Raw genomic sequence first — 13345 nt, 5'->3', positions numbered from 1 at the left:
GAAATTGCAAAGATGCACAATTTACAGCATTGCATTCTCTGACATTTTATGAACCTTTGCAGATCGATTTATTACTCGACAAAGTATTCTACGCGTAGAGAAAATAGTGTACTTTAATTTAATATAATATATATAATGTACAGCTAATCAAAAACAGATCAACTTTTGTTTAAAGTATTTTTTTGTCAGGTTATCGCAAATACTTGTAAAATCGTGACTAGAGTTATGTGGGACACCCTGTATATATATAATGTAATGTATTATATTATTATTAAATTAATAACAATGTGAGATAAAACATCGAAACAAGTGAAACGCTCACGGGAATTTTTCAAATTCTAAAAACAAATGTGACGTAGAACTTATTTCATGCTATCCTATTATAAATTATAGTATGTTATAATAATATGTAAGAACTAAATATAAAATAAATTTGATTGCGATGAAAGTGATTACATATAGAGACGAATGTGTGAGAAAGACAATGGTGTTTTTATGTTAGTTATTTCGAATTATTGTGCAATAATAAATCAAAAACTCTCTCTTATAACCAGATACAGTATTTTGTTTTTCTTTCTTCCTTTTAAAAGAAATAAAAATTTATAGGTTTTTATATTATATTATATAAATATTCATATCCTGAAATTTCAAACGTAATCGAATAAAAATATTTTATTGCAAGATATTCAATTAGTTTATTGTATTGTATAAATCACAAAAGTATATATAAGTACATCGTAGATTATAATTACAAGTGGCAATAGCGTCACGTATACAATAATGTTAAGCAAGTGTGTGCGATTCATAAGTGAAAAAGTTCCAAATGTTTTAAACTCTTATAATCTAATCGAATTCTAAGTAAATTTTACAAAAAGTATAGAAAAATGTTAAACTACATATTTTTTCTTTTGATATAAGATATGATTAATTAATGTAAATTGATAAAAAACGCATTTTCGATAATTTGCTTATGTGTTAGTTGCTCGGAGAATAATTTTTCTTACAATTAAATGTCAGTGGTCACGTTACAAATAAATAACAAAAGTACTTCTCCTTTTTTTACAATCTTATTAATCATTAATGTTAAAATAATATTTGCCCAAAATTAATTAAATTTATGAAAATAATGAAACTACGCGTGAATTAATTGCAAGAAATAAAAAATTGAATAATAAGAAGAAGACTTTTTGTAACTTGATCAACGAGTTTAATAAAATCAACTCAAAGTAATTATCTTATTGTCTAAGAATTACACGTGTAAGTACGTTTCTCACGTTTATCAAAAAAACCTAGAACAATATCCTTACATTATTAATGTTAACATTCAAAAAGTTTCATATAAGAAACCGAAATTAATATTTTTCAGATTTAATTTTCTTTTTTAAATAATATTTATGGTATATCCAAGTATCGTTTTGATCAAATTATTCGTTATTTCATTTATTTTTGACATGATCGATCGCTAGATGATGAAGAACAATATCGCCTGATATTCGTAAAGTATCGATAATGGATGGTTTTAATCTGTGCTTAAATTCGGTTACCATTTTGTTACCCAGCCATATTGAAAAGCCTTCATGCTCGCAGCGTATACTAACAAGAAAAAATAATGAATAACATAAGAAAGATTTGTTATAAAAATACGAAATAAGCAAAAAATTTTTAAATACTTTGTAGACTATGTTTTCTTATAAGATTGTAAAATTACAAGAATAATTTTAAGCTTAAGAAAGGATAATTATAGGGCCACCTTGTTGTTTTATAAAAGAAAACAAAGATTATATTTACGTTAGTAAAAAGTCACGGCCTGGCATCCAAGTTAAATGACCTTCGTGTCTTTCCTCGTTTCTCCAACTACCATCGACCCAACAATTCATGACAACGAAAGGCTCTTTACTACCGTAAAGAAAACGTGGATTTATATGCAAGGCGATTATTGGATGAGGATAAATAGTTTCTCCTTTTTGTAAGTTTATATAAAATCTGTAAGGAAGAGAAAATAACAAAGATAGAGATATGTTAAAGTAATGAAAAAATATTGGATGCAAAAATTAATAATAACAATAATAATAATATTAATAATAATCGAACTTACGAATGAGGAAGTAATTTCAATCTTCCTCTAATAAATAAATTGGTACCGAGTTTGAATTCACAACCGATTCTTACATTGATCGGAACTTCCTAAGTTTAATATAGATTTATTTTTAAATTAATTATTTTAATTTATTTTTATTTGAAAAGATATGATTATAATCCTTACAAGAAATTCTACGAGAGGGGAGTCTTCTGTCAAAACAAGTGAAGGTGAAGATTTAGAAAACTTTGGGTCGGGATAAACCTGAAGATTTATTTGATTGAATCTTATATCTTCAAAGTGTCCATCGCATTGAAGATAGCTAATATCGCTAAGTGGAAACCTATATGTAAAGGCACAAAAATGTTCTCCATTGATTGCTATCTGTAAACAAAATTAATTATATAATAATCCTTGTCATAAAAAAATAATAATATAATATCCTATTAAACATTTTTAATAACCTGAAATGCATCTTCCGTGCAAAATATCGTCAAATGGATATAAGAGTTACGACAAAATATATAATTGCATGGTCCAACTGGAGAACAAGTTTCCTCAAGTTCCCACGTACCTTTCATTTTTGTATTTCTTACCACATAGCCTCTATCTATTCTTGGATTGAAATGCAACGCTATGTTACCGCTCGTTTTGCAATTTAAATTTATTGCAAATCTGTCACATAAAAAAGAAATTTTATTCTTTTTTTTGAAACCTTCTGTTATCTTAATGACGCATCTAAGGATCGATCATCCATCGAAAGACGCCGTACGAAGGACTAACCGAGGGTCATACCATGCGACGATATTTTATGTACGAACAAATTTGCCATAAACAAAAGGGTTAAAATATATATGTCTAATATCTAATCATATTTCTATTGATAATACCTTATCGCATTAACGGGAATGTATCCTGTTATAATAATAGCAGATGTTGGTTTTAATGGTTGCAATATGAGAGGCCTTGCTTGTTCCTAAAAAATATAAAATATAAAACATATCGAATTGAATTGTTTATACATTCACATATTTATCTGTTTATTTTCTTACATAAAAAGCTGTCAAAGTAGGAATAACAATTCTAGGCATCTGCTTGCAATATTATTTTACATTATATACACTTTCTTATGCCTCCGATACGTTCCATTTTTAACTTTCATTAATTCAATCACATTATTTTTCCTTTTATCTCACACGAAAAGAATTTAATAAATTATTCTTCTTTTTTTCGACGTTCTAACTTTCTTTTTTTCATTATAATAAAATCATTTAATTATATCTAATCTTAAATTCTATTAAAAGTCTAGACGATTATAACCCACGCGTATCCTCTTTTGAAATGAGATTATCGATATATCGTTGTTCGATTAATCGTGTTAATTCATTTATCGATATTAGTAAAACATCGGTTTACCGACAGGAATCTAGAGAATAATGAACAGTCGACATCTAACGGACAAAATTGTAATCATCTTCCCGTATTTTAAAGGCAAAAGATAATTTGTTTGTATAGATATACACAATATATATTTATACACATAAATAATAGAAAGATAGTATTATTTCGTTGGTTTAGTAGTGAAACAGACTATACTTGTTATCAGTTGAATGTTATTTTACATACACACACATATCTAAATGAAGAATAACTTACGATTGGTATGCTCTTCTCATCGAAAAAGAAAAAATCCTTGAAAGCGTCTTCTTTGGTGTGTTTGAAAATACAATCGATAGACATTTTCTTGTAATCTTCTCTATGTTTATCACAGAATTAATACAATATGTCGAATGGTGTGTAATGAATTTAAAACATTAAAGGTATTTTTATACAAATTTTTTCCATCCGAGTTCTGCAAATAAAATATCTTGCGAAAAAGAGAAAGTAACAGATGATTATAAAAAGATTATTCGTGTTTCATTCGCGATAATATCTTTGTATCTATTTCGAAAGCCGGTAAAATTGATCCCGTGCAAGTATTAGTGTGTTAGTGACATGTCTTTAAAACCTGACGTTTCGAATTTCTCGTGATGATTCGTACGAATCGGACTGATTCATTGCATAAGTGCAATATGAAACATCACCGAATTACCGTGTTAGCTCGAATACGTGCCTATGTGTACTACTTGACGATCTCAAGTTATAAATAGATATTTTATCCGAAAAGACAAGCTTATGACTCTTAACGAGATACCTTGTGTATCTCTTTTTATCTTATTAAAAGTTGTTTTTCAATTGACGTGCAAATAAAAAGAATCTAATGCATCTGCTCTCGTTTATATATTTTTTCTCGAATCATCTTATCTCAGATATTTATTTTAATTATCTTCTTTACTGTTTTCCATTTAAATCTGCGATGCGATTGGTTGCATCGGGCGATCGATTTTTACCGCGTAATTTGAAACGAATTCAGAACGAGTGTTTTTTTTCTGTCGCATTGTTAGTTTTAGTATTTTTATTTCAGATCACAATTATAGAGGAAAATACAATATAATTATTTTCTTATAATAAATAAAATAAAATCTAATATATATATATTTATGTAGATATATTAATTATTCTATAACAGAATTTGTATTTTTATTTAATCGGCACCGGTTTTCTATTTTATTTTATAAAATATATACACATGGCTTCATAATTAAGAATAGCACTTAAAACATTAATAAAGATTAATTAATGATCTGCAACAAAATATTATAAATTTTGAGATATGTTACGCGTACATTGAAAATACTTTTTCTCTCTTTCTGCCATCCATTATTTAAATATTATAACATTTTATATTATTTCACAATCATTTTTTTTACAATAATATCAATTAATAATTTTTATTATTTTTATAATTTTTTTTTATTATTGAAACGTTTCCATTTAAAATTCTTGTTTTTGTTTTTGTTTTTCATTTCATGACTAGGAACATTTTAAAAGTTGTCATTCACAACGAAGAACATTGAAATTACAAATATATCTATATATTATTACACAACATGAGATATATCAATTTGGAACAATGTAAGAGATTACATTGCACCGATACGATTAAAAGTACACAACACAAAACTATAACATTAAAATTATTTTTTCTCAATATTAAAGCAAAAACACGCGTACAATAAATTTCTTTTTTTCTGAAAATAATTAATTAACGATGAGATTACGTGAAAATCATTTCTTAGTCAACCTTTATTTGAGTATTTTAGACAGCAGGCAGTAGCGCAGTAAAAATAAATTTAGTTATAGAAAAATATATATTTTTATCTGTTATGATGATATATACGTGTAGGTAGTTTTTTCGTTTAAATGTATTTGATAAACAAGTTATTGACCTTTCTTTCAATAGATTTTCACCAGATTCGCATATAGATTTTTATCTAATAATAATAATATTTCATAATTATAGAGATTTGACAGTCTTGTAGTTATCCATAATGCAAAGAATTTATATTATCGTTATTAAACTTGTATGTGTGTGCGTTTGTATATGTTAAGTATTAATTATTGCACATTGTTATTTTTATTTTTCCAAATAATTGATCGTGCCATTTTTTCCTCGATAATTTGGAGGGAAAATTTACTTTTTATTGTCTATCATGAAAGATATTATTCTATTGACTTTGCCATATTGTAGAAGATAAAATACAGAAGAAATTATAGAACCCTTATATATAAATTATTGATAATTATATCAAACGAATTTTAGATATCACGTGGTTCATGAGGATCAGGTAATTTCTGCCAGTTCGGTTCGACGCCCCAAATTTCACGCGCGTATTCGGCAATCGTTCGATCAGAAGAAAATTTTCCTGAGGATGCTATATTGTGTATCGCCATCTCTACCCATTTGTTTTCATCCTAGAATAAAAATAATGTTAATTCTATGTCCCATAACAGATTATTAAAAAACTTTAATAATTAGTTTTATCGAAAATATTCAAATGATTCATTTCAATTACCTGATACACTTCACTGACGTGTTCCTGCATACGAATATAGCTTTCGTAATCTGCTAAAAGATAAAATCTATCCCATTTAAGCAAAACATCGGCGATATCTCGAAATTCGTCTGGATTATTAGGACTGAAGAAACCTCCTTGAATTTGATCGATACATTGTTTTGCTTCTGATAATTTGTTGTAATAAGAATAAGCATCGTAGCCTTTTCTTTTCAAGTCTTCAACTTCTTCCACAGTCATGCCAAATATGAATATATTTTCATTCCCCATTTCTTCCGCCATTTCTACGTTTGCACCATCCAAAGTACCAATTGTAAGAGCACCGTTTAACTAAAATATTAAATATCTCTTTGTATTTTTTTATTTTTGTTTCATTTAGCAAATTAAATATATATGATATTAATAAGTTTATTTATTATTACCATAAACTTCATATTTCCAGTTCCCGAAGCTTCAGTACCAGCGGTAGAAATCTGTTCGCTCAAATCCGCGGCTGGAATAATTTTTTCAGCCAAAGTCACTCTATAATTTTCTAAGTAAATCAATTTCAATTTATTTCCTACGATGGGATCGTTATTGATAACATTTCCAACGCTGCAGATTAGTTTAATTATTTTTTTAGCTAGATGATAACCCGGTGCCGCCTTTCCACCGATCATAACAGTTCGAGGCACGAACGGTGCCGATGGGTTTTTTTTTATACGATTGTACAACGTAATAACATGAAGACAATTTAATAATTGTCGTTTGTATTCGTGGATACGTTTCACCTACAATTTCATCACGTTTTATTAATAAATTCAAGGATTAAATAATGTAATGTAATAAAAATTGTCATTGCTTCCTACCTGAATATCAAAAATTGATGCAGGATTTATTTTGACACCGTAATCTTTCTCTAGAATTTGTGCCAAGCGTAATTTATTTTCTTGTTTAACTTTAACTATTGCTCTTTGGAAGATCGGATCCTTGGCATATTGTTTGAGTTGTTTCAATTGTTCCAAATGTACAACCCAATCGCTACCTATTTTCTATTAATTTCGAAATAGAAACAAAAATTATAGCACATTTGTATTTGATTATAATAAAAAGAAAGAAAAGTGAGCAATACATACTTCTTCAATAATATCAGATAAATTAGGATTGCAAAGAAGTAACCACCTTCTAGGCGTAATACCATTAGTTTTATTTTGGAATTTTTCTGGATTCAATTCATAAAAATCTTTAAATCTGTTTGCAAAATAAATCATTATAATCAATCAATTATTTCTCAAATAATGTTCTAAATTAAATAAATCCATTCTTATGTACTTACACTGTATCTTTCAAAATTTCTGAATGTATCCATGCAACACCATTGATGGCATGACTACCGACGATAGATAAGTGAGCCATATTCACCCGTTTTTCACCTTCCTCCTCAATCAATGACATACGACGAAGACGATCCATATCACCGGGAAATTTGGCAGCGACTCGTTCAAGGTGTAGATGATTAATATGATAAATGATTTGCAAGTGTCGTGGAAGAATGCTTTCTAACAAGCTAGTCGGCCATCTTTCAAGTGCTTCTGGTAAAACTGTGTGATTTGTATATGCACATGTTCGCGTTGTTATATCCCAAGCCTTAAAATAAGAAATTTCATACATAATAAATAATATCAATTATTTCTAATACAATATCTTGTCCAATGAATAATAAATGGTTTACCTGATCCCATGAAAGACCTTCAACGTCGATAAGAATTCTCATAAGTTCGGGAATAGCTAACGAAGGATGAGTATCATTCAATTGAATTGCTACTTTATCAGGGAAAGCATCCAAATCGGTTCTGTAATGTTCCTTCGATCCAAACTTGCTAGCTTTGTAACGACGAATAATATCTTGAAGTGTAGCAGCTACCATGAAATATTCTTGTTTCAATCTTAATTCTTTTCCCTCGAAGAAATTATCATTTGGATATAAAACTCGACTTATATTTTCTGCCAAGTTACGATCGATGACTGCTTGAATGTAATCACCATCGTTGACTGAAAAAAAGAAAAGAACCACAAACATAATAGTAATTAATAATAAAAACTACATGACATAATTTTTCAAGTGAAAATAAAAAACACACTTTAATGGAATTACTTACAGAATTTCAAATTGAATTCAATCGGTGATTTAGCAGACCATAATCTCAACGTGTTAACAACGTTATTCTTATATCCAGGAATTGGATTATCATAAGGCATAGCAAACACGACCTATAAATATAAATATAAATTACAATAAATATTAATTATACACACACACACACAATATCGTGTGAAATAATTTATGATACGTACCTGTGTGTTCACCCATTTCTTGCCTTCAGGAGTGTCAATAACGTGGCCGTAGAAATTAACAGGAAGCATAAATTCAGGTCTTGCTTTTTCCCAAGGGTTACCATACCTCAACCAATCGTCCGGTTCTTCAACTTGTTCTCCGTTCTTAATCTTTTGCGCGAAAATACCATACTCGTATCGTATTCCATAACCGTAAGCAGCTAAACCTAAAGTAGCCATACTATCTAAGAAACAAGCGGCTAATCTTCCTAAACCACCATTTCCAAGACCAGCGTCCTCCTCTAATTCTTCTAATTCTTCTATATCCAAACCCATCTATAAAATATTATTAATAAAAATATTATAAATAAAAAAATATCTCAAAAGATAACGAATTCTAATAAATTAATTTTAAATAAATAAATAACAAAGAAAATAAGTCTGTCTAAAATAATTAATATTAAAAAAAAATTGTATATTAGTTCAAATAAATATATAAATAAAAAAGAAAAATTTCATATATTTGTTTGTTCAGACAAAATTGTTGTTTTACTCGCCTGATACATAGCTTCGTCGCACGCACCCTGAATTCCCAGATTGATCATCGTATTTTGCAATGCCCTTCCCATGTAATACTCGAGAGAAAGATAATATACTCTCTAAAATCAAAAATAATATTTCAGATCAATAATTCGTTATCGCCACTCAAAGATCTTTTTCTCGACTTATATAATAAATTACGATCATTACTTTCAGTGATACATAACTTAACGATAAATATAATAACGTCTAATAATATATATCAACTAAAAATGAATTTTAAAGTCAGTTTAAATGACCTATAGTGATCAATAATTAGTTACTTTATAAAACAAGGACATTCGATATGATAGATCACGCATGTGTCTCCTGACTTGCTCAAGGTCATGTCAAAGTCATCTATCGAATGAACATACCCGATACTCCTATTTTATATTATTAAAATAATATCGAATATTCGTTAGACATAATTGTTTTATTTTTTTTTATTATTATTAATTGATTAATTTTTTAGCATATGATTGAAAAACAATTTTCTATTTTTTACGAAAGAATTATAAAACAAAATGTTTTACACGTGATAGGACTAAAATGCAAAGACTATAACATAGGATAAAAATAAATTGATCTTTCGCATGAGGTCACTAACCGATTTGAAAATATAACACAAAAATACCCTTATCGTAAATACGTATTTTCTGTCCTGAAAAAAAAAAATAATAAAAATTTAATTATCCGTAATCTTTTTATTTAATAAAATACACAATGAAATGGCCATTGCGAAGAATATAATTTTGAATTTTTCCTCTGGTAAAACTCATTCGTTTTACGAATTATTTTCGTACTCGGATTTATTCTTCATTTATTTTTTGTTTTTTTTTCTTCTTTTAACGAGCTAAATAACACATTAAACGATATCTTAAATTAGATATTTTCGAAAAGCACATTTACTACTACTCTTTGTAATAAATTCGATATTACGTTAGACAATTTGTCTGGATTACTAAAGCGAGGAAAAGTACCGAAAGAGAATCACGTGAATTCTTAGAATCTATAGGTCCAATTTGTTTTGGGATTAAATCCAAAAGTTTATGAAAATATAGTTAAGACTTTCTGGCATTGTATTGAAAATGATCGTTTTGCAATGTGCAAAGTGCAAGTATACATCTGATAGAATTTGCAAAAAATACAAACAGAAATGAAAGAAAAGAATTTTCATCTTTTTCTTTTTTAAAATAATAAAAAGTAAAAAGATAGAAAAATAATAAGAAAATATACAAATACGATAAAACGAAGATATATGAAAATAGGAATTCAAATGTTAGCGAATTAAGAACGAGTTCAAAAGAGTCTAATTGAACATGAAGAATTTAATATGATAAACTTTCAATGCTAGAGTGATGTAATCTCTTTTCATGTTCACAGGGACACTGCATGCCCAAAAATAAATGTTGCACTGTCTTTTTCGTCCATCACTTTCATATCATCAAGAGAATAGATAAATACGTATTATAATAATCATTTAAACTGATTATTTCGCTAAATTTTAAAGTTCATTCTTAATTACAAATAATGAAATTACTATTATAGCGTTAAGACATATTTTTCTTTCTCTAATAGTGCATTAAATTCTTTTATTTCTTTTTCTTAATGTAAATAACATCAATGCATATTATAAGGAATTGTTGATTATGTTAACAAACAGATTTTATTGTGAATAAATCATTCAAATAATTGTCATCGAAGATGCCTATATAAAATTGGCATTACTATATTTATTTCTTGACCTACATTTTCAATACTGCCTATCATCATACATCATCGGGTCAACAAGGATAAAAAATCTGATTGCGAAGAGAATTCTTTAATACATTTATACTATTTGTTAAGCGCATGATCTTAATGAAGTAGTTACTTCATTGAAACCATTTGTTAAATAATGTAATCACTTACTCTTAAAGTAAATTTCATTAGAATACTAGTATTGGTAATAAGAAATTGAATATCGGTGTAGAAAAAATGATTAAAGCGATACTATATGTAAGAAAATATTTTATGTTCAATATACACCGAAACATATAATATATTTTCTCTCAATGAATCATTTTTTTATATGAAACTGTAAACAATATTTTAAAGACAATTTATTAGTTAATTATATTCATTTGTTTTTATTTGATATTTTAATAGACTCTAAGATGATTAAAAGATTGCATGAGTTAAAAGCATATACTTATATAATTAATTCCAAAACTTGAAGTTAATCTTGCCAATCTTGTTGATCCAGTTATAAGAGGAGTTGCAAAGGAAAAAAAAGGAAGGTCAAGTAAGGTAAAGGAAGAGCTAAACATAATTAATAAAGTAAGGATAAGAGCACATAAAAGTATTGTCTTACCTTAGGATCTTTTTCATAATAATATTGTTGTGTTCGAATCCATCTAGATACAAGATTATCTTTGACACTGTGTGCTAAAGCAAAGAAATAATCTCGACTTGTAGCAACGTTACGATCTTTGACTAAAGTGTAATGAAGATGCCGGTTAAACGTCTTCTTAAAATTCGCGACATTTTCGACATCAACGATACCACGTACGGAAATTTGTTTTCTCTTCTCGTGATCTTGATCGACGAGCGACATGATGATTTATTTAATTACAATGCGTAAGTCTTAATCTATAATAATTGTATGAGGAAGTTTAAAAAGAATTAAACACTACACACTTGATGTCAGAGAAAGAATGGGAGAAAGAGGGAGAGAGAGAGAGAGAGAGAGAGAGAGAGAGAGAGAAAGTGAATGACTGACAATGAGTAAGAGAAAAAGAGATAGTATGAGATACTCGTGACGACACACACAAGCACTCGCTTTGGCTCGCCGAAAGCGAATAGAACATATTGCCAACAAATAGAGACACACATTCACCTTCTATAAGGTCGCGCATGCGCATTCACTCTTCACTCCTGCGCAAGCGCAAAAGATGTCACATTTTAAATCTTGCCGCTATTCCACGACAATCGCGAATACTATTAGATTGTTTAAGAAGTAATTTAGAAAATAAAAGATCTGTTCATATTTAAGATCCAAAATGTGAATGATTGAATTTGGTAAATTTAATTTAAAAAAAAATAATTTGGAGACTCAGTCATTCATCTAAAACATCCTCTCCGTAAAAGAGACATCATTTTAAAGTAATTATTGGAATCTTGAATTAATACGTGTCTATATAGACTACGTCAAAAAATAAAAAAGAAACTTAATTTTATAATATAAAATAAATAATAATCGGTAAATTAAAGAAATATTGGATATGGATATGTTTGAAAAACACGGAAAGTAGAGACGTTAAAGGCCCAATGATATATCTTATTCAATGTAATTTTATTTATAAATTAATCGTATGGATGCAGATGCAATAATGAGAACTTCAAGAAGCGATACGCGTATTACATTTTACATTGTCAACATTTTGCTGTCAATTTTAATACAAACGTGTGGTCTTGACCTAGATAGGTACCATGATAGAATATAAAGTGACACTTTTCCATTTTTAGCAGTCTAACGTGTTCCGCCTCCTGTTTTCGTGCAACAATTTTACAATTAAATTCATGTCTTCTTTTTCTTTTATAATTAACGTGTATAATATACAATGTATTTCACATTGCATATGTATGTACCTGGTTTATATTTATATATAGATATATATATATGTATATATATATATATTTTTATATTTATATATATATATATATACATATATACATATACGCACACAGATATCAGGGAAACCTATCTAGTTTCACAACAGTCATCATAGTTAGGTCTGCATCGATCAAGCATAACGAAAAAAGGATTAAATTTGATTTTAAATAAACAACATTTTACTTTTCTCTTTAAGTCATCTAATGATATAAATTTAAAAATAATAAAAATAATATTATATAATTTTTTTTGCCTATTTAATTAAATAATAAATTTTCTGTTATTATCGTAATATTACATTTATAAATCAATACACTTTCACATCAACCTCCTTTTACGAAAGTTTTAATATCACTGAATTGGATAGGTTTACCCTGTTATATATACATATATTAAAAATTTAATTATAATTAATAATTGTAATTATGATAATATTATGTAAATGTCAACGTTGTTAGACATAATATACACTGTATAATTTGCATTATAATTTCTCTCTCGATTTTCAAACGCGCTAACAAACAACATAAGACACTGCGGAAAAACTGGGGGAACTGTTACACATTATATTGTTGTCCTTTGAAATCATTTTTATAAAAGAAAAGGATAAACTTATTTTATTAAAATAAAACTTAAGACTACCATATGTTGTACAACAGTACCCCTTGCTCTTGACATTTAATCACACAAACACATATATAGCGCATTCGATAGCCATATATCGATGATTTTATCGTCAAAAACAAGTGGACGTAATAAAGT

General features: G+C 28.0%; 2 protein-coding genes across 2 annotated transcripts; both read right to left on the bottom strand.

Moving 5' to 3' along the window:
- Positions 1–1377: 1377 nt before the first annotated feature.
- LOC106787049 (32 kDa beta-galactoside-binding lectin lec-3-like) lies at positions 1378–4336 on the bottom strand. Its single transcript, XM_014749057.1, has 7 exons — positions 3734–4336; positions 2968–3053; positions 2542–2752; positions 2264–2461; positions 2096–2184; positions 1789–1983; positions 1378–1593 (listed from the first exon to the last, which is right to left on the bottom strand). The coding sequence occupies exons 1-7, from the start codon at positions 3815–3817 to the stop codon at positions 1437–1439; spliced, it is 1020 nt and encodes a 339-aa protein (XP_014604543.1). The 5' UTR covers positions 3818–4336; the 3' UTR covers positions 1378–1436.
- An 870-nt stretch (positions 4337–5206) lies between these two features.
- LOC106787030 (glycogen phosphorylase) lies at positions 5207–11783 on the bottom strand. The gene is made up of 11 exons (XM_014749034.1): positions 11282–11783; positions 8904–9005; positions 8368–8682; positions 8172–8283; positions 7745–8064; positions 7349–7659; positions 7149–7263; positions 6882–7064; positions 6456–6803; positions 6034–6363; positions 5207–5932 (listed from the first exon to the last, which is right to left on the bottom strand). The coding sequence occupies exons 1-11, from the start codon at positions 11522–11524 to the stop codon at positions 5777–5779; spliced, it is 2535 nt and encodes an 844-aa protein (XP_014604520.1). The 5' UTR covers positions 11525–11783; the 3' UTR covers positions 5207–5776.
- Positions 11784–13345: the final 1562 nt, after the last annotated feature.

Source organism: Polistes canadensis, unplaced genomic scaffold (assembly GCF_001313835.1).
Source record: "Polistes canadensis isolate GaletaPanama2010 unplaced genomic scaffold, ASM131383v1 scaffold_90, whole genome shotgun sequence".
Classification (NCBI taxonomy): domain Eukaryota; kingdom Metazoa; phylum Arthropoda; class Insecta; order Hymenoptera; family Vespidae; genus Polistes; species Polistes canadensis.
The sequence above is the reverse complement of the archived record's forward strand: the minus strand, read 5'-3'. Positions and strand labels throughout refer to the sequence as shown.